General features: G+C 41.8%; 1 protein-coding gene across 2 annotated transcripts in view; it reads right to left on the bottom strand.

Annotated features, from left to right (window-relative positions):
• The window catches only part of PGS1 (phosphatidylglycerophosphate synthase 1), a 55,485-nt gene that overhangs the window by 723 nt on the left and 31,583 nt on the right, over nt 1–23,179 (bottom strand). For both annotated transcript variants that reach the window (XM_083357084.1, XM_083357083.1), the window contains exons 8-9: nt 19,485–19,633; nt 15,505–15,648 (exon numbers count right to left, since the gene is read on the bottom strand). In XM_083357084.1, the coding sequence (XP_083213210.1) occupies nt 15,529–15,648; nt 19,485–19,633 (269 nt within the window). In that variant the 3' untranslated portion in view covers nt 15,505–15,528. The remainder of the gene's footprint in view (nt 1–15,504; nt 15,649–19,484; nt 19,634–23,179) is intronic.

The following is a 23,179-nucleotide window of genomic DNA, read 5'->3' as shown; positions in this document are numbered from 1 at the left end:
CTACTTATCCTAATGATTGACATTTCTCTGTATAAACACTAAGGCCTGTTCCTGCTTTGTCATCTTGGATTGCCTTTATTAACCTACTAGACTATTTCTGAAGCCGGTTTTGTTAGGTCATGCCCATCCAGCCCAATCTTTCCATTTCTGCTTCCCGCAATTTTGGCTCACCACCAGATCTAACTTGGATCATTGTCTGGCTTTTCTCCCTGGTGTCTCCTGCCTAGTGTCCAAACATTCTTGTAATGAAACAGCTCTGGCATGTTTGAAATTGCATAGCCAGCATTCCTAAAAAATACACAATGCTTGTCAGGACATTATCACATTTCCACTCAAAAAAGACTCTGTTATGGTGTCCAAAAATTGTAAATAAATAAACTTACACTTATCCAGGGAAGTTATACCATTTGTACAATGAATGCATTTCTCCTACTTGCTTTGTCCATTCACCAGAAAGAGGGACAGCTGTCAGTCAAAATAACTTGACCAACTTAACGCTTAAGAAACCCACCCCACCCCCTCTAATTCTTGGGTGTTCCTGACTAGCTCACTGCAACAAGATAGACAAGTGCATGAATTATTGTTGATATGAATTAAGTTTGTTATGTCAGTGCATACATATATAGTATGTAAATTATCTTTCTGATACAGAATTTGAACTTTAAACATTTTGCTCTCCAAAAAGTAAATAAGCAAAATAAAACAGGTATCAAGAGGCCATTTTGTGGCACAGGAGAAAGGGTCCACAGGTGAATGATGCTTATTCGTTCTTGATATTATTTAAAAGCACTCGGAGATTCCTGGAGAGTTAATGCAGCATTCCTGAAGTTTTAGGAATCTGATTGCAGATGTTAATAAGCAACATTATGCTTATTTCATTAGCAAAAAACTCATTTATTCCTCCCCATTTTGTTTATTATGAACAAAATACCCAGATATATCCTTAACTTTTTTTAGTCTTACATTTTAGTCTTACATCACTCTTTAGAGCACACGTTAGCAGCAAATCTAGGCATCTGATAAAAGGTACAACAATCTTACTGCAAGGCTGTTTACTATCAAAATACAAAAGTAATACTGTAGTCTTTGATTAGAAGTGGTATGCCTGGGACACAAAGACTTTTTGTGTAAGTGATGCTCATCCACTTAACTTTTGTGCCCAGCTCCAAACTGGCCTACTTGTCTCATGTTGCATATATGTTCTCCCAACACAGCCTTCACCTCCGTGCCAGCCCACTGCTTTCAAACGAAAACCATAGCAAAGCAATCTGGCAGGAAAATAGTGCTTTCTATTGAAAATAAGAAAAAAAAAACAACTTTTGGAGTTTTTAGGGAGTTGTTGGGAGGGCTGGCATGTGGCAAGGCTTCACCTGGTTGTTTTGGGACTCTCCTCCTCTCCTCCCCCACCCCCATCTAGCAGCAGGGCTCTGTCTCTCTATGGCAGGGCTTTTCAACCTTTTCACCCATTGTACCAATTTTAGGATATGGCAACATCGGAGTACCACCAGTTGCCTAGCTCCAGCCATCTCTCGCTTAGGCTTGTGCGGTGCTGCCACCAGTTCAGCTGATTCCCCTCCCCCGCTACCACTTTTCTAGGATGGCTGCGTACCACCTGCCAGGTGCCAATGTACCACAGGTGGTACCCGTACCACTGGTTGAAAAGCCCTGCTCTATGGAATGTGTCCCCACAGGCAAGTTCCAGTTGGCAAATAAGTGAGCAAAGTGCCCTTTTCCTAATTAATTCTTATCACCACCTCTTTGCATGCTTTCGTCTTCCCAAAAGCATTGGGCATGAGGAAATGCAAAGGCCAGATTTTTGCAGAAAAGCTGAGAAAAAAGCAAGCGCCTTTGATGAACAAATGAGGGAAGTTAGAGTAAGGCCTGGAGTAACGTTCTGCTCTCTTCCTTGCCCCTGCTCTGTCTTATCCCCATCATCCTGTCACACCAAGAGAAGAAAGCACTGCCTTCAGCACAACAGCAACAGTGGCTGCGATGTGAGGGCAGCAACACCACAAGTCTTGTTCCTGAGGCAGAGTAAAGGACCTCTGTATTTCAGGATCTGTTAACAAGAAGAGGACGAAAGCACACTGACGGCAACGGGGTGGATGATCCCATTCAGAAGAAGAGAATTAATTTCCACTCCTCAGCAATTCACAAATTACTTTCAAACATTACAGTCAAACATTATTAAGGAGCAAGACTATCACAGAACTGCCTGTAAGCTCATTCTTTTTTCCACTCAGCAATTGAAAAGAATTATCTGAAGAATTATGCAGGGCTATTAACTCAAGACAACTCTGCTCAGTAGAAGCTTTGCAGTTTGCTGTGCGAAAATTAAGTCTTGCTTCTTTGGCAATTCAGAGCATGCATCAATTTTCAAAGCAGATTTTTAACAGGCAAAATTTATGTACTTCAACATTTAAACTGGTATGTATTAACAGCATAATAAAATCATAATTTCCCCCTCTATAACCAAGCAATTTATTTATTCTTCTTCCCTTGTAGCAACTTTGTTACAGTCTTTTCTTCTTCTGTTTTGCTCTTAGTATCAAAAGCCAAAGCCAGGGAAATAATGGTCCACTCTGTTCACAAAGTAGATATTATTATTATTATTTTAAAAATCTACCATGGTTGGAATCAAGCAACAGAGGAACTTGATTGACCAGAACATATTTCAAATCAGACAATTTTCTCTCCCAAAAAGTAGAGAAGGGAACTAGGGGATTAGCCATATTGGATTTAATTCTCACTAACAGAGATGAAATTATAGAAAGTGTCAAAGCCACAGGAACCTTGGGGGGAAGTGATCATGCAATATTGGAATTCAACATTAAGGAAGCACAAGCAATAGAACACAGCCAAACTAGAGTCTTGGACTTTAAAAGAGCTAATTTCAATAAACTTAGAGAGACCTTGGGAAGAATTCCATGGATGAGAATCCTAAAGGGGAAAACAACTCAAGAAGCTTGGGAAATTTTGAAAAGTGAAATAATAAAGGCCCAGTCTAGCACAATACCAACAAAGAAGAAAAATAACAGCTTTCAAAAGAAACCAGCATGGCTGCATAAAGAACTCTCTGATAAACTGAAAGATAAAAAGGACAAGTATAAGAAGTGGAAAGAGGGGCACATAACTAAGGCAGAATATCAGCAAATAGCCCGTGCCTGCAAAGATGAAGTGAGCAAAGCTAAGGCTCAAAATGAACTAAGGCTTGCGACCAAAGTCAAAAATAACAAAAAAAAGCTTCTTTCAACATATAAGAAACAAGAAAAAAGTTAAGGAAATGATTGGTCCATTAGTGGGGGAAAGTGGCAAGAAGGTGACAAGCAACAGGGAGAAAGCAGAACTACTTAACTCATTTTTTGCATCTGTCTTTACACAAAGGGAAAAAACAGTCCAACCTACCAAAACCAGTGCCATAAAAAACAGAATAGAAACGCAAGTTAAGATAGGCAAGAAAATGGTAAGTGAGCACCTGTCCAGCCTAGACGACTTCAAATCACCAGGACCAGATGGATTACACCCCAAGGTTCTCAAGGAACTGGCAGACGTGATCTCAGAACCACTGAACTATAGTTTTCAAAGATCCTGGAGCACTGGGGAACTACCAGAGGACTGGAAGAGAGCTAATGTAGTTCCCATCTTCAAAAAAGGGAAAAAATAGATCCAGGAAACTACAGACCTATCAGCCTGATCTCAATACCTGGGAAGATTCTGGAAAAGATAATCAAACAACAAATCAGCGAACACCTTGATGTGAACAAAGTTATCACTAAAAGCCAACATGGGTTTGTCAAAAACAGATCATGCCAGACAAACCTTATTGCATTCTTTGACCAAGTGACAAAACTAGTGGACCAGAGAAATGCTGTGGATATAATTTACTTGGACTTCAGTAAGGCATTTGATAAAGTAGATCACAACCTACTACTTGATAAGATAGAAAAATGTGGGTTAGATAGCATCACCACCAGATGGATTCGTAGCTGGCTGACAGGCCGTACTCAGCGTGTGGTCCTCAATGGAACCGCATCTACATGGAAGGAAGTGTGTAGTGGGGTGCCCCAGGGCTCTGTTCTGGGCCCAGTGCTCTTCAACATCTTCATCAACGATTTGGATGAGGGGATAGATGGGGAACTCATCAAATTTGCAGATGACACCAAGCTGGCAGGAATAGCCAATACTCCAGAAGATAGGCTTAAGATACAAGAGGATCTGGACAGACTCGAACACTGGGCACTATCTAACAAAATGACATTCAATTGTGAAAAAAGTAAGGTTCTACATTTAGGCAGGAAAAATCAAATGCACAGGTATAGTATAGGTGGTACCTTGCTCGACAGTAGTAACTGTGAGAGAGATCTCGGAGTCCTAGTGGACAATCACTTAAATATGAGCCAGCAGTGTGCTGCAGCTGCCAAAAAAGCCAACACAATGCTAGGCTGCATTAACAGAGGGATAGAATCAAGATCACGTGAAGTACTAATACCACTTTACAATGCCTTGGTAAGGTCACACCTGGAATACTGCATCCAGTTTTGGTCTCCACGGTGTAAAAAAGATGTCGAGACTCTAGAAAGGGTACAGAGAAGAGCAACAAAGATGATTGGGGGACTGGAGGCTAAAACATATAGGGAACGGTTGCTGGAATTGGGTATGTGTAGTTTAAGGAAGAGAAGGGTGAGGGGTGACATGATAGCAGTGTTCCAATATCTCAGGGGCCGCCACAAAGAAGAGGGAGTCAAGCTATTCTCCAAAGCACCTGAAAGCAGGACAAGAAGCAACGGATGGAAACTAGTCAAGGAGAGAAGCAACCTAGAACTAAGGAGAAACTTCCTGACAGTTAGAACAACTAACCAGTGGAACAACCTACTGCTAACTACTGCTAAGCTTGTAAGCCGCCCTGAGTCTTCGGAGAAGGGCGGGATATAAATGGAATTAAAAAAAAAAACCTGCCTCCATAGGTGGTGAATGCTCCAACACTGGAAGTTTTTAAGAAGAGACTGGACAGCCATTTGCCTGAAATGGTATAGGGTTTCCTGCCTTAGCAGGGGGTTGGACTAGATGACCTCCAAGGTCCCTTCCAACTTATTATTATTATTATTATTATTATTATTATTATTATTATTATTATTATTATTATTATTATTATTATTATTATTATTACATCAAGATGCAATCTTAAGTCAGCAGCACAGGAGGTTCTTTAGCTCCTTTGAGTTATAAAAAGGAAACTGTGAACTTTGCTTACAGAAAGGGAAATAAAACAAACAGCACTTCAGAGAGAAACTGAAAAGGAACAAGCACTAAACTTCTGGAGAAAATAGAAAAATTTAGAGAAGTGGCAGGGTTGACAGTAAACAGAGGAAAGACTAAAGTGCTAACAAAGAATTTAACAGAAAAACAAAAAAATCAACTAACAAAAAAACAAATCTTCAAATAGTTAAAAAAGTTACCGTAAGTACTTGGGAATTTATCTAACAGCAAGATGTGTAACAGTAAAAGAAGATAACTACCTAAGACTGCTAAAATAAAATTGGATTTGGAAAAGTGGAAAAACAGTGAAAATGAATATCTTACCAAAAAATACTCTTTTTATTTCAAGTGATACCTGTAAGGCTGGGAAAAGCCTTCTTTGATGAACCGAATACAATAATATTGAAATTCATCTGGCAAGGAAAAAAAGCTAGAATTAAAGTGAAAATGCTACAAGAAGCAAAAGACAGTGGAGGATCTGGACTGCCGGACTGGAGGTTATACTACCAAGCAACCATTCTAACATGGCTTAAAGCAGACGTGTCAAACACAAGGCCCGGGGACCAGATCCGGCCCGCGAAGTGGTTTCATGCGGCCCGCGAAGCCATCTTGGAAACAGTGAGGGAACGGCCCCCACTGCCTTGGCCCAGAGACCCTCCTTCTGCCAGAGACCCTCAGATCTGTCCCACTCCTGCCCAGGCCCCCATAGGCACCCTTGATGCGAACGATGTAGAGCTGGCCACGCCCACCCAGGCCACATGCACTCTAGCCACGCCCACCCAGTAGACCACGCCCACCCTGGCCACACCCACCCGGCCCCCTGAGGGCAACCGCAGTGCTGATGCGGCCCTCAATGAAATTGAGTTTGACACCCGTGGCTTAAAGAATGGATAATGCTTAGAGGTAAAAGACTATTGTACCTAGAGGGGCATGACCTACAAATCGGCTGGCATGCCATTCTGTGGTATGGAAAGAATAAAATACATAGATACTTTCAAAACCATTTTATAAGGAATGCACTTCTTTCAGAATGGGAAAGAAATAAAAGAAAAAAATTATATTAAGATACCTGAATGGCTTTCAACAATGGAAGCTTTTGCTTACCCAAATTTAATTAACTACAATAAAGTTGCGACTTATAAAGATATTTTGGATAATGAAGGAAAATTGAAAGACAGACAAGATTTACAAGAACAAGGTATTGATCTAGCATAGTAGCCATAGCTGCAAATTCAAACAAGATATGAAAAAGACGTTAAAACAACAGAATTTTATAAGGAACAGACAGAATTTGGTCAGATACTGCTAAAAGCAGATGAAAAGTTGATCAAGAAACTCTCTAGATTTCTGTTAAAGATGGAGAAAGAACAAGTAAAAGAAACAATGATAACATGGGCAAAGAATTTTGGATATAACATAGAATTATAAGATTGGCAAAAGTTAAAGAAAGAAATATTAAATTAACTAAAGCTGTGCCATATAAAAAAAAAACTTATATAAAATGTTTTACAGATGGCATATCACACTAGTGAGATTAGCAAAAATGTTTAAAAATATTTCAAACAACTGTTGGAAATGTAAACAAAGACCAGGTAGCTATTATCATATCTGGCAAACATGCCCCGAAGCAAAAGGATTTTGGGTTAAAATACATTTATGGTTGGAGAAAATGACTAAAAAACAAATAAGACTTTAAATCAGAATTATTTCTGTTAGGAATAATAGGAGCTAATTATGAGAAAAATTGCAGATATCTAATACTACACATATTAACGGCAGCAAGAATTGTATTTGCCCAACACTGGAATAATGAAAAGTTACCAACTGAAGAAGTATTAATTAAGAAAATTCTAGAGTGTGCAGAAATGGATAGATTGACTTTAAAGATTAAAGAGAAAGAAGACTCAGTGTATTTTGGAACATGGGATAATTTCTATCAATGGCTAGAAAAATGAGTCAGAGAGAAAGGAACGTGATATGTAATTTTGAATATAGATTAGCAAGAAGGCTATTGAGTGATTAATTAACATATTGTTTATGATAATTAACTATCTATTATTATTAGTTAAATACATGTACCCAGACACTATGCCATTTGCTAAATATTGAAAATGTTATTTGGAAAAAACCCAACCCCAACCCTAACCCTAATCCTAATCCTGACCCCACCTTATCCATAACTCTATCTCTCTTTCCCCAACTGCCAATTCAATCTTGCTAATGCCATTTAAGACCAAAACCATGAAGTCTCTCCTCAAACTCTGGACTAACTTGGTGCTTTAATGCAACCCCTTAGAGCATTGAATTACAGTCACATTAAGAATTCTTTTCCTCCATAGTTTTTGGATGAAGGGTTTATCAATACCAAGTACTAGGAATAATTTTCTCTTTAGTCTTCAGAAGTGAGATGTTCTGATGACAATGTCCAGACTCTCATTTGTTGGCTTTTTTTGCATCATTTTCCAGTCAATTTATTCCCCTTGCCCCACTACATTATTTACTACATTATTTTGCTTTCTAAAGAAAATTGTAGCCAGAAGGTGAAAACTGCATTCCACCAGCTGTTGTTATAGTTCAATTCACATTATTTCTGAGTAGCTATGCTGGCTGGATCTGAGAGAAGACAGGGCTCAAGGCTATCTGGAGAACTGCAGATTTCCCTACCTTGCACTATTTACATACACTGGGGAAAAATTATTTAATATGGCTAATAGATTAGCATATTAAGATTACTTATACTTAAAATCTAAAAATTACTTTCTTGGAATCTAGTGTTTCTTACTGTAAATGCTGCAGAGTCTATGGTACCAAAATGTCAGAAAGAATGAGGCAGCACTTTTTCCAACTAACAAATTTGTTAATTGGGGGCTACCAGAATTCTTCTGATATCTTATTGTTGTAGAAAGGAGAGACTCACACCAGCTCTTCAGGAAAGGAAAGGTTTATTGCGCAGGTTCAGAGGGCTTAAATGAAGCAAAGGGTCTGAACCCCGAGGGGCGTACGAACAGACATATTTATACCCCCCCTATTTCCCAGTTGTACATTGTTCCTTATATGGTTACACAAACAGGATTATGGCTACCTTGATCAGAATCTGCCCTAAGGACAGGAATAGGTTTGTTTACACAATGATGACTTTAGTACACTTCCTCTTTATTCCCCCCTTTTGAGACTTATCTCAACTTGTGACGATGAGTCTCAGACTGTTGAAGAGGTATGTCTGACAGATCTGGCCGACTGGCATAGACACTGTCCAATACTTGCAAACAGTCATGTTCCAATTCAGTCTCTATGGGCAAGAGGGTGGCTACGTTCAATCAATTAGACACTACCAATTTAACTTGTGGATTCTCAATCATCATTGCTTGAAATTGGGTAAGACCAAAGCTGGTGCTGCTGTAAGAGCAAGCTTAATGTCCTTAAAGGCCCTTCTTTGTTCTCCTCCCCACTGAAAAGGTTCAAAGTCACCCCCCTTTGTAGCGGTATAAAGCGGAGCTGCCAACAGTGCAAAATTAGCTATCCAGATCCTACAAAAGCTAGCCAACCCCAAAAAAACCTCGCAGCTGCCTTCTGTTTGCTGGTTCAGCAATGGCTAGAATCACCTGCTTCCTTTCTTGTCCTAGGGCTCTCTGACCATGCTCAATATCATATCCCAAGTATCTTACTTTCTGCTGTACCAATTGTGCCTTCTTTCTGGACACCCAATAACCACATTTCAATAACAGAAGCAAAAGGGTTCTCGTATTGTCCCAACACAAGTCCTCTGTCTTGCCTGTTACCAAGACATCATCCACATACTGTAAAACTATATCCCCAGGTTGCCGGGGTACATAATGCTGCAAGTCCTTTCCTAGGGCAGTACCAAATAAGGTGGGTGAACCCCTGGGGAAGCCGAGTCCATGTATATTGCCTCTTCTGACCCGTCTCCGGGCTCTCCCACTCAAACGCAAACAATGGCTGACTAATCTTGTGGATCAGGATTGTGAAAAAGGCATCCTTTAAGTCTATTACTGAGAACCACCTAGCAGTCGGTGGAATCAAGCTAAGGAGCGTATACGGGTTTGGCACAAGTGGATGTATGATTTCCGTTATTGAATTGATAATCCTTAAATCTTGCATGGGGCAATAATTCCCATCTGGCTTTTTGATTGGCAAGATGGGAGTGTTCCAAGGCGACTGAATGGGCACCAAAATCCCTGCTTTAAGGTATTTTTGAAAACTTTCATATATCGCAACTATGGCCTCATTATAGCACGGGCGCTGACGAATATGAACTGGCGTAGCCAAGGGCTTCACCTCCACTATTACCGGAAGGTGACGAGCTGCAAATCCGGGAGGGTTATCCTCTGCCCATAAACCTGGAACCTCGAATTCCCTCCATTTCTCCTCATTGTTTTCCTCAATAGCTGACCTAGCTACCATGAGTCTCCACATTGCTTCAGGCTGGTGTTTTATTTTAAGTTTCTGCTGGCCCTTGTCAAAAGAGATTATGGCTCCTAGTTTGCTAAGCAGATCTCTGCCTAATACGGGTATTGGGCATTCAGGGATGTATAGGAACTCGTGTTGGATTTGCGATCCATTGAAAAGACATGTGACTGGTTTCAGGACCTGCCGTCCCAATATCTGTCCTGACACTCCTTGAACCTGTATTTGGTGGGGTCCAGGTGTTGAAACTGGGCTATTTATGACTGACCTTCCTGCTCCCATATCTACCAAAAACGTCATCTTATGGCCCCCTAAATTCATAGTTACCAAAGGCTCGGGGGGGGCTCCTCTAAGCCCAGTCCCCATCAATCCGTCCAACTTGTCCCTGCCAATCCAATCCCTTCTATCTCACGTTCACTCTCCATTCTTCCTCTACCTCCTCGGCTCCCTCGGGATCCTCTACCTCTCAAGAGAAATCCAGTCTGTGCTGCGCCCATAGACCTTCCTCTTCCAATACCTGTCCTTCCTCTCCAGCCTCGTCCTCTCGTCCCTCGTTTCGGACATTCCCTCTGCCAATGACTTTCCCTACAATACCCACATTGATTTGGCCCCAGCAGGGTTTTCTCTTGTAAAGCTACCGCCAGCAATTCCGTTTTCCTCTGCATTCGTGCTTCCCTCTCTTTCTTTTCTACTTTGTCTCTATTAACATACACTTTCCTTGCCACCTCCAGCAATTCACTGGTATTCTTTCCCAGAGCTCCTTCCAACCTCTGCAACTTCTTCCTGATATCGCCATAATTTTGTGCTATGAATCTCTCATTCAACATTTGTACATTGTCTGCATGTCTCGGATCTATCTGTGTATACAGCTCATAAGCCTCAATCAACCGTTGCAAAAAACTCTCCGGGCTTTCATCTGCTCCTTGCGTTACCAAAGATGGTACAGGGGGTTTTCCTGCCTTCCGAAGCGCATCTACCGTTAAATTCTGATATTCCCACAACAACGTCATCTGCGCTGCATCCCTAATGTCCCAAGCTGGATCCTGCTCCGGTGCCCTTATCAGTAACTCTGCCTGTATATCCTGCACGTTAGGGTATCTTTCTCTAACACACTTCCTAACCGCGGCTCTCCACTTCTCCTTTTCCTCCAGAGTTAATAGTGTATTCAACAACTGCTGTACATCCTGCCATGTGGGGTTGTGGGTTTGCATGATGGTCTGGAACAGTTCCGCCATCTCTGTTGGCTTAGTGGTCATAGGACCATAATGCTGCTTCCAGTTCAAGAGATCTGTGGTGGTGAACGGGACATATTGAAACAAGGGTCGGAACTCCACCTGACTCTGTTGGTTTATAACTTGCTGGTCTGTCTGCCTTAAGGGGGCTAAGAATCCACGCTTAGCAGCCGCTGCTTTAACTGTAGCTGACCTTGTCATTATTCCTACCAATACATCTATCCCAGCAGCCAATCTTTCCTCCTCTTCATCATCATCATCATACCTATCTCACCCCTCCCAGCCACAGAAGGATCCTCCTCTTCCTTAGGAGCCGTGGACTCCTTTCTCCTCTGCTTCTTTCTTACTGCTGGCTGCGCTTCACTTGGCGCTGCAGCAGCTGCTGCCGCTAATGGTTGAGGCAGCGGGGGCGGATGCGGCACATAAGGAGGGGGTCTAAGAATTACTTCCTCTTCCTCAACTAGCACCTCTTTCTTGGTATCAGACACCTTGGTTTCGGATATTTTCACGTCCTTAAATCTCTTTGACACAACCCTAGCTTCTTTCCCTTAGATCTGGCAACACAGAGGCGAACCATCTCAGCCTGACATTGTAATAGGTCATCTGCCTTCTCTGCTACTGCATTCCACCACTGGTCTATATACAGATATTGATTGGGGTACTTCTCCTCATTTAGTTGAGCGTGAGCATGCGGACCTGGCTTGCATCACGGAGACTTGGTTGGGCCCAGAGGGTGGGGTCCCTTTGGTTGACCTTTGCCCACCAGGCTTCCGGGTGCTACACCAGCCTCGAGCTCAGGGTAGGGGTGGGGGTGTGGCGGTGATCGTTAGGGAGACCTTATGTCCGCGGGAGACCACCGTTCCTCAGATAGTCGGGTGTGAGTCTCTCTTTATGAGATTTGGCTCTGGGGCGCAGTTGGGCTTGCTGCTCGTGTACATTTCGCCTAGTCGCGTAGCGGCAGCCCTGCCCGAGCTGCTCGATATCCTCTCGGGGTTGGTGGTTGAGTTCCCCAAACTTATAGTTTTGGGAGACGTCAACCTACCATCCCTGGGAGGTTCATCTGAGCTTGCTCGGGAGTTCATGGCTTCCATGACGGCCATGGACCTGACGCAGGTAATTTCTGAGCCAACTCATGAGGGAGGCCACACCCTTGACCTGATTTTTTTATCTGGACGTTGGTTGGATGATCTTGGTGGGGGCTTTCCATTTATTATGCCCCTGTCATGGACCGATCATCACCTCCTGCGGCTGGTCTTCCATTTTGCCACCCCCCGCCGTGGGGGTATGGAGCCAACTAGATGGTACCGCCCCAGACGCCTAATGTACGGTCACTCATGCGCTCGTGACCTCTCGCCTAGACTACTGTAATGCTCTCTACATGGGACTTCCCTTGAAGACTGCTCGGAGGCTCCAACTGGTACAGAATGCGGCCGCGAGAGTTGTCTTGGGAGTTTCCCGGTACTCCCATGTTACACCTTTGCTCCGTGAGCTGCATTGGTTACCAGTTGTCTTCCGGGTAAGGTTCAAGGTTTTGGTTATGATCTTTAAGTCCCTACATGGCATGGGTCCGCGATACCTCGAGGACCACCTGCTGCCGGCGTCGACTCCCCTCCGCCCTGTGCGCGCCCACAGAGAGGGCCTCCTCAGGGTGCCTCCTGTCAAGGAATGTCGACTGGTGGCACCCAGGGGGAGGGCCTTCTCTGTGGGTGCCCCGGCTTTGTGGAACCAACTGCCGGTGGAGCTCCGGATGACATCAGACCTCCGATCCTTCCGTCGCGGGTTGAAGACCCATTTATTTGAACTAGCGGGTCTGGCCTGATGGGGGTACATGGGTTTTTTATTGGCTTGTTTTATTCTTGTTTTAACTTGGGCACTGATTTAATTGTCTTTTAATGTTTGTATTGTTATTTATATTTATGCCCTGTGAACCGCCCTGAGTCCCTTTGGGAGAAGGGCGGTATAAAAATCTCAATAAATTAAAATTAATTAAATTTGCTGCCATCATGGCCCGGAGGTCGTCTATGAGCTGGTTTTTGAATGGACCCTCTGGCGGCCACCCAACCCCCATATGAGGCCACTGCTCCTCGCATAGGAACCTCAGCCTCTCTTTTGTCACCTTAGGATAGGGGACTTTATACTGTGTATGATTGAAATACTCATCAAAGCCTTTCAACATGCATTCCAGAGGTGTGTTGGGAACACTGCTTTGGCCCCCCATTCTAAGAACACTGCCACTGACCTACAGTGCCGGACATTCCAACGGTCACCGATAGGAACTGCAGTGGCTTAACCTCCCACACAGCCTAACACGGACTACTTTAGGATCAACGTCCCGAGTCGAGGAGGGTGATCAGTCCCCCTCTTCTATCTTCAAGTGAGATAGGCACTTTACTGCTTTAACACATACTCGCCTGAGGCGTCTTCACACTCGTCCTGGCCAGGATTCAGTTCAGACCTCCTTTCCTTCCCTCAAGGGATCTTGGACTAGCCGTCTGCACCGTTGGCCCCGTAGAGGTGTCACTGCTGTCTCCCGGAGGTGCTTTCCCCCATGGCACCTGGAGAATGTTTCAGGAGTGGCCTCTCGTCGGGTCCGAGGGGTCGGGCTGCCCTCAGCGAAACATCGCCTTGCTATGAAGTCCCTTCGTGGTCGCCACAAAACTGTTGTAGAAAGGAGACACTCACGCCAGCTCTTCAGGAAAGGAAAGGTTTATTGCGCAGGTTCAGAGGGCTTAAACGAAGCAAAGGGTCTGAACCTCGAGGGGCGTACTAACAGACATATTTATACCCCCCTATTTCCCGGTTGTACATTGTTCCTTATATGGTTATATTCTACACATTCTTATCAGAAGACAGTTTGCATAAAACAGTTGCAGGGGAATATGTGCAGTTACACAAACAGGATTATGGCTACCTTGATCAGCATCTGCCCTAAGGACAGGAATAGGTTTGTTTACACAATGACTTTAGTAGACTTCCTCTTTATTATAACCTACATCTATTCAAAGGTACAACAGAATTAATTTGTGCTACCTCTGACTATTCTATACTGTTCTAAAGAAGCACACAATGATGATGAGTGCAATATTTAACTATCTAAGAGCATCTCTTTTGTTAAAAATAGCCTTCTTACAAATGAGAAAATACATATGTAAAAATATTTAGACAATATTAAAAAAAACCTCAAACGCCCAATTTAAATGTTGTCTAAGACTTCTAGTATCTAAGAAACAGGTATTCATTTCCTTTTGTATGTCCTCACAGTTACCAAACCCAAAATAAAATTCTCAAATAGCTAAAGCAACATTTGGGTTATCTGAAAACATAAATTTATGTAGCACTAATTGATCACAAATCTCGTAATATTAAGTACTAAACATAAGATCCATATAATCTTCTGAGCTTTATTTTTCTATGAAGCAGATTATGGACAGCCTTTTTCTCTTCCTAAAGGGAAATGTTCGGGTTCTTTTAATGACTAATTTCTAGCCATATGAAAAGGAACAGGCCCAGCAATTAAATCTATTTCCATTTTGGGTTGAAACCAACTTGTGGAGTTCTTAAGTATGCTCAGTTTCACAAATGAGTAATAGACCCTAAGGCTAACCATTAGTTAAGAAGCCTTTTTGAGCAATGTCTCCTCCCAAAATCTAAGTCCTCCAGGCATCTTTCTATTGAAAGAAGGCTGACTCTTTGGTGCCCCTACCCAGTAGATTCATTCTTGGATAAGCCTGCTGTATGTCTATTTAGCCTCAACAATACAGAATTTTATGCTTTCCTGTACTTTCATGAGTCCTTATTTCAATTTTGAATTTCTGGGGACAAATTTTCTCACTGCGGAAACAATAAAAATCAATACAGAATTCTTTATTCACTCCCATAACGTATATATTTATGACAGAAAAAAGATAGCTGATACTTATTAAAATACATTATTGTGCACCAAAAGAACATAAGTGAAAGGAAATTATTTATATAATGTTCAAGTTAAATATACAGCAGAGTAGAAGGCAAAATTTAGTTCTCTATTTTGCTCTGAGATAATTGGTTAAAATATGCCTCATTGATCCAGCATATTTCTGCTTATGAGAAGAATGTAACAAGAACCCAATATTATTACTTCAATAAAGCTGAGTTGCTACCATACTCTTTGAAAGAGAGCTCTCTGTTTAAAAGGCTTATTTTTGTTTAAATAAGACAAAAATGTACAGAAATGCATTTGTACTTTTTCTTAACATGCATATTTTTTTACTCAAAGGAGCAGTGATTTAAAGGCACATTCGCAACTTACACAATTTTCATATATTTTGTACCCTTACAGACTCAAAATTCTTAAAAACCAAAATAGTTTCACAAGTGAATTTAAAGTTGTACAGAGAGATCCAGTTACTTTACATACAGCTTTTAAACATTTCCCAGAAGAATATGACCTATGATTGTGAGAGTTGACACTAAGAACTCAAGACTGTATAATGTTCAGGAAAATTACACACTGCAAAAGTACATTAAAATGAAATCAGTATCTACGCATTTCCTGTTAATTGAAGGGCTTCCCAATAAGAGGAAGCTATAAAAAGCCACATATGATACTCACCAAGAAGACCTGCCTCCCTTTATTTCAGAAGAAGTTCTTAATCAGAGGTGTCAACATCTTCACCCACAGCTTGACATAACGACTTGGCTGATCAAATGTTGAGGAAGACACTGTACTAGAACGAGAGTAAAGCTGTTCCTGCTCCTAGAGTAAGAAAATTACAACTTGAATTTCAACATTTGCTCTAATCAGAACCTCCTGAACTTTAGCCCACCACGGCTACTCAAGAACCAACAAATCTTGCTAGAGTCTACTACCATCGTTGTATAGCTTAACTGTTTCGAATCAAAATCAGTGTGATCAGAGTCCTAGTATTTCATCCCAGCACATGTTCTCCTAAAATGTGATCCCAAATTTCGACACTTCCAATTTGCCAAAACTTTCCAGAGTTTGGCATCTCAGATGCTAATTGAGCCAAACCCCAAATAATTGCAAACACAGAACCCAACCCACATATGTATACAAACATACAAGGAGGAAAGCTTTGCAAGATTGGTCCTACGGTTATTCTTTTTCCCGTAACACAGCCAAGCCCTGAGCTATCATTGTCCAAAAAGGAAAACCAGCTTTAATCTCCAGGGACTGGGCTGCTCATTTCTCTTCAGAAAAAAATCCAAGGCTCCTTTCAAAATCTAATGTGCCGTCAAGGTTTCAATGTGGTTCCCAGAAACATTAAGCTCTTTAAAGTACAAACAGTACAGCTGGAAGGAAAAGTGAATGTTTCTATTACAAAAGCATACACATGATATTTGAAAACGGTGTTTACAACACATAAAGATTTCATCTAAATTAATAAAACAGACAACTATATATAAAGAGCTATGATATCATTATGGGACTCCTGCCCACCTTCCACCAAGCTACACATTTCTATTCTCAATTCTTAAAACGACATGTTTAACTCCAGCTAAGCCTACGTAGCCCACATCACTTAGCCTATGCAAATGGCACCGCTGTTCTCTTTTTTCTTCCTTTATTCCTGCAATCTAGATCCCATCGGGGGTTTAATAAGACTAGTTTTAGGGGGGGGGGAGAAAATAAACAGATCCCATTTAATACTTTTCTATCTGCCCAACTGATCAGAAGAACACTCCACAATATTGCTTCTTATTTTACATCACAGTTGTAGCTCAAAAGAGTGCAGTTAGAAAAACCCTAAGGGTGATTAATTGAAGCTCTGCTGAGAGTGAGAAAACCATTACAGACAGAAAGGCAGGCTTCACAGAATGTGCTGCCCCATGTGACATGCTCCATTCTGAGGTTCATCATCCGTACAGCATACAAAAAAGACTGAGGAATCACCATATAGGAAATAGAATTCTTTCAAAAGATTTAAGTAAATATTCATTTCAGCACTTCTCTTTGGATCCATCGGAATTAGACTTTTACTTTCAAAAGAAATTCAGAAAAGTTAACTAAATTAGTTATAGAATATGAGAAATAAAAAAAATATATGATAAGTACAGCTTCCCTTAGAGCTATCTAGAAAAAATACAGGTAATGCTTGCTTAACTACAGAACTTGGGAATGGCAACTCCCTCTCATAAAGTGCAAAGTCATGTGACTGTGCCAACTTATAAAGGCAGGTGAGAAGTCCTGGCTGCCGTTGTTAGGTGAACCCTGCGTTGTTGTTAGGTACGTTATGTGACCATCATTTACAACCTCACTGAATTTGCTTGTCAGAAGCCAGCAGTGAAAAACACAAATGTCAATCCTATAATCGTGGGCTACTATTACCACTGTAATGTGAACCAGTTGCCAAATGCCTCAATCATCATCATGTAACATAGAGATGCTACAGCAGGGGTGTCAAACTCAATTTCATTGAGGGCCGCATCAGCATTGCAGTTGCCCTCAAGGGGCCGGGTGGGTATGGCCAGGGTGGGCGTGGCCTACTGGGTGGGTGTGGCTAGAGTGTGTATGGCCTACTGGGTGGGCGTGGCCAGCTCTACATCGTTCGCATCAAGGGTGCCTATGGGGGCCTGGGCAGGAGTGGGACAGATCTGAGGGTCTCTGGCAGGAGGAGGGTCTCTGGGCCAGGGCCAAGGCAGTGGGGGCCGTTCCCTCACTGTTTCCAGGATGGCTTCACGGGCCGCATGAAACCACTTCACGGGCCGGATCTGGCCCCCGGGCCTTGTGTTTGACATGTAGCAGCTACAGGGAGGCTAAACCCTATGAAGAACGGTTGCAGGAATTGGGTATGTCTAGTTTAATGAAAAGAAGGACTAGGGGGTGACATGATAGCAGTGTTCCAATATCTCAGGGGCTGCCACAAGGAAGAGGGGGTCAACCTATTCTCCAAAGCACCTGAGGACAGGACAAGAATCAGTGGATGGAAAATAATCAAGGAGAGAAGCAACCTAGAGCTAAAGACGTATTTCCTGATAGTTAGAACAATTAATCAGTGGAACCACCTGCCTCCTGTGGATGCTCCAGCACGGGAAGCTTTTAAGAAGAGACTGGATAACCATTTGTCTGAAATGGTTCCTGCCTGAATGTAGGGGGTTAGACTAGAGCACCTCCAAGGTCCCTTCCAACTCTATTATTCTGTTATTCTGCAATGGCCATGATTACAAGACCGGTGATAAGTTTACTCACTCAGCACCATCGTAAGTCGGAATGGTTACTGAACAATTATTGTTAAACATGTACAAACAATAAGTAAGTAAAAGACTGCTTTTTATAGCACAAGAAATGACAGCAATTTGTGTGCTTTAATTCCTCCAGTTTGTTTCAGGCTTCTGAAACACCCCTCTCACTTTTCTAACCTATGGAACGAGACATCAAAAACGAAACAAAATAAGGTAAAAATAAAGGAGGATCAAGTCCATCCTCTAACAGAAGGAGTTAAATTATGCAAATGGAAGAGTCTTTTTTTGTGTCACACAAGATTACAAAAATTGTGGTATGTGGTGGCATGAACTACACGTTTCCTTTTCCCTCTTCCCAAGGAGCAATTCCTGCCACTTCCTATATTTCTGAAGTGTTGCACAAAGTAAAAAGGTATCTTCCTTCCCAAACCCGCCACAGATGCCGCAGAAATAGGGGAGGCATATAGAAAGGCTGTTTTTTTTCCTTACATTTTACACATAGCAAAAATGTAGCAAAAGATACATTATTTCCACTGCTTCTGACTTCCACAAAACCAGATCAAACGATCAAAAGACATTTCCTTGAAACATCTGATATAAGTAAATAAAATGGGTCAGGGGAAGGTTCAGTTCTGACTACAAGCAAGTTGCAGACTAATAAAACAAAATATACAGCCTCAATGTGCATTATTTCTGTGGTTCTACTGCAAAGAAACCAGGTAAATTTTAACTGACTGAATATTGAATATTGATATAGTTCTAGTTCTCAAGGGGACATTCAGATCAGTTTAAAGTGCGTTTGCAATATGCAAAAGGTTAGTACTATGAGCCCAGAAAAATTAACACTTTATTAAACAAGTCTAGATTAAACAATTTACAAGGGTAATGCACAAAATATTTATTTGTCGTAGAAGAAAGATTACAGCCCACTCTGATTTGTGGGAAGAAAACCAGGAAGAGACAGGAATTTTATCTCGTATTAGAATTAACTAGGCTTATGAGTTATCTAAACACCCGGAGCTACTGGAAACAGTTTCTAGAGATTTTGCTTGGGAAGCAAAGAGTTGCTACATTTCCCTGCAACCACGCTCAGATGGGAGAACCGCATCAGAAAAAGTTGAATTAATTTACGACCAGAATAACGTACTTTCACATTTTTCTCATGCTCTCTTCAAATTCCTGGGTCAGCTTCTTATTCAGAATTCTTCCAGCATTCAACTATTTAAGGTAGTGGATCTTTAGTGAAAGGTCATGAAAACAGCCTTTTGTCGATTTCAATTACTGATTCGTTTATTTATTTTTTTAAATAAAACCTTCTTGTCACACCCAAACCCTCAGCCCTATGAAGGAGGGCCAGTGCTCAAAAAACAGAGTCCATGTGCTACAAACCTGATGGAACTGCTGCTGTAGGGCTTTGTTTTCTGTCACTATTGCAATCTGTGCTTCCAGGTCACGATGAACTGACCTGTACCCAAAATTAGGAGAACCAATCAAAGTTAAGCAGGGCAGGCTGCTTCCTGCTAGGTACAACCAGAGGCCTGCAAGGAAACATAGAAAGGAAATATGGCAGACAGAGGAAGTGACCAGGATAGTTGTTAGGTGCTCCAAACAATTGTTTGTTATCCAAAGGCATGGTAACAAAGCATACTGAACATTTTGTTAGGTTTACCAGCAGTGTAAATCATTAAAGTGAGCAACCAGGAAATAGGGACGCTTCCCGCCAGAGATTATCATACAATTCATACGAGAATTAGCTTCTTTCAGCTTGCACAATGCAATCTCCACATGGTGCTGACCATGTTCTAATTTCCATTACTACATTCCAGCTGTCGCAAGCCTAACTAATGATCCAGGCCCCAATATTATACTTACCATATTTGAAAATAAATAATTACAAAGAAGACTGCGAAACAAGTCAAAATGGAAGCTGTTTTAGCAATTCTTAATAAGAAACTATAAAACAGCTCCTTTTGTGTTATTATGATAACCGGGCAGGGGAAACTTACACCAACTGAAACTCCTACAGAGTACAATGAATAAATTAAAAAACTGTATTTACCTACCAAACATAGACTACACTGTGATTACCCCCAAAATGCTTTGCTTAATTTTTTACAATGATATTGCTAAGCACATTTGATTTGTGCTTAGATTGTAAGCCGCCCTGAGTCTTCGGAGAAGGGCGGGATATAAATGGGATTAAAAATAAAAAAATAAAAATATCAACATCAATAAAAAGTCATAAAAGGGCTAATGGTAATCATATCTGAAAAATGATTTTGGGATCTGGGCAGGAAGGAGAAAAGGCTTCCCTTCAGAAATTACAGTATGGCTTCCACGTGCATAGATAAAATTAAGTTCATTTATTTCAAAAGTGAACAGCTCTTAGCAATCAACTCCCCAGCAACACCTACTTGTCAAGCTGCTCCAACCTGAAGCAGACAGCAGGAGTGTCCCAACAATATTTCTAACGTTGCATTTTACTTGTGCAATTCACAACACAAACAATGCAACAATACAACTCACATTCTGAGAACATTTTCCCACTGGAAAAAAATATATATTAATATTTTAAAGAAAACTCTTTCGTGCCGCATTATGACAGAAGCCATTATAGAGTCAGGAGCAAATTTATCTCTGCATTTCTAATTCTAATGGTCATTCTGGTAAATAGGAAAATAAGATACAGGGGTTTTTTGGATAAACAAGCCAACCTCCGCTGCATCTTTAAAACGTATCACGATCACAGCATATATACTTTAATACAGATACTATACTTTCAGCTAAAATAACGAGCAACCAATAGTTCTGATATCTCTTTCGCCACTGGGGCACCACCCAGGCAGTTACCTTTTCACCACTCTACCACGTCTACCAGGACAAAAGTTGCACACACCCATTTTGCATGGTTTCCTATCTTCTAATCTCTTCCTCTTTACATATAAAAAAGCAGAAAGCAATATTCCAAAAACACCTACGATAACTCCCCCAAACTCTCATACACACATGCAATCAAGAAGCTTCCCTGCAGACTAGGATCTCATTCGTATCACAGCAGCTAAATGAAACAAGAGCAGAAAGGGTCTGTACCTTCACTTACTTACAGAGGATTCATTTGCCCCTTATTTTTTATTTCTAAAAGGGAATGGGGGATAGGCTGCTGGAAAGTGACAATTTTGCAGCTGGAGTTCCGTGGTACAACCTGGAAGAGCTGTGAGGTTCCCATTTCACCTATGAGATGTGGTTTGCCAGCACTGACAAGTTTTGAAAATTAATCCTGATACTATTAATGAGGTGAGCACAATATTGCAGTTTGCATGCAAGGAACTGACTGCCAAAGAAAACACACTTTTACAAGTTGCATTTGAAAAACCTGCAGTGCAGTAACATCTAATGATTTGATTTTGCTGCTGAAACTTAAGAGTTTAAAACATCTATTCGTTTTCTGCTAAAGCGCCATTAAAAGTATAGGAAAATTAAATGACCAAGTTACTGCAACCATTTTATTAAATTTGATTCTTCTTTTAAGGTAAATAAGCCCTTCCAAGTTAGTGATTTCCTTTATATTTCTGCTTTTATTTTCTTACACCTGAAATAAAATTACGTCACCCAGACACACTGAGCTGAGCCACAAATTATTTTTCTATAACTCTAAATATTCCATATTCTTCCATCCTCACTGCATATCATTGTTTTAAAACAAACAAGGACCTGATTGTCCAGCTGCTCCAACCGATGGCTCTGAGCACAACCTACAATGCAACTCAGCAGACGTGAGGGAAAGAGCTGCCTACTGGTCCACTACTGCAGGGCTTTTCAACCAGTGGTACGGGTACCACCTGTGGTACATTGGCACCTGGCAGGTGGTACGCGACCATCCTAGAAAAGTAGCGGGGGAGGGGAATGAGCTGAACTGGTGGCAACACCGCACATGCCTGAGTGAGAGACGGATGGAGCTGCAGGGCTGTCAGGGCGCAGTAGAAGCGCCAGGATCAGCACCAGGCTCCAGCTGGAGCTCAGCGCTGATCCTGGCGCTTCTGAGCCCAGAAGAAGCGTCAATCAGCTGGAATGTTGCAGCATCTCCAGGGTCTGGTGATTTACATTCAGATGCTTGGCGACTGATTCATATTTATGACCGTCAGTGTCCCAGGGTCATGTGAAGTGACCAAAACCTGCTGGGGGGGGGGGGAAATAAAAATCAAACACCCTCCACCCCACCCCTGCTGCCAATCCTAAACAGAAATGCTCACAACAATGAAAACCTCGGACAGGAGGAAGAGCGCTGCCTGGCAGGCAGGCAGGTGTCATGCTCGTCTGTGGCTTGGAGGGGGGCACTTTTTTTAGTGCCATTGTAACTTTGAACATTCACTAAGCGAACTGCTGTAAGTCGAGGACTACCTGTACTTCATCACTTTTTTTCCTTTTTTGTCAAGTTTTTGACACCTTGCTAGGCAACTGGTGGTACTCGGATGTTGCCATATCCTAAAAGTGGTACAATGGGTGAAAAGGTTGAAAAGCCCTGCACTACTGGACTCTGACAGAAAAGACCCCAGCGTTGCTTTCGTCCTTACAGACCAGGCAGAAGATGGGAAGCCAGAAACCGGGGGAATGCCTACTGTAAGAGGCGATTAGTATTGGGACTATGCCAACCTGATTTTGCTCACGTCATGACTCACCTTTCCAGGAGGAAAATATAAAGAATGTCTCAATTGTCACTCAGTTGTAGTAGACGTTTACCTCAGCACAAGGGATACTTTGCCCCCAGTTGCATAACTGACAGCAAACCATTTTTCCCTACAAGAACATACTTGCCTCTCCTAAGAGGTGCTTACAACTGAAACCTTTACCTCAAGCCTCCTCACCTAATCTCATCTCCCCCTCCACAGCCATTCCAAGACAGGAATCTTAAATGTACTTTCCCAAACCAGTAAGGAAAAAGATATTACTGCCTCTTATTCAACTTGGTTTGGCAAGCTGATGGATGCTTGGTAGTCCTAATTATTAAGAGAGCTTTACAGTTTTTTAAAGCTGACACCTCTTATCAAGAAACTCTAGCCAGCACAACAACACACTGGCCAGCACAA

This window comes from Vipera ursinii, assembly GCF_947247035.1.
Source record: "Vipera ursinii genome assembly, chromosome: 2".
NCBI lineage: Eukaryota > Metazoa > Chordata > Lepidosauria > Squamata > Viperidae > Vipera > Vipera ursinii.
This window is presented reverse-complemented; position numbering and strand designations above follow the sequence as displayed.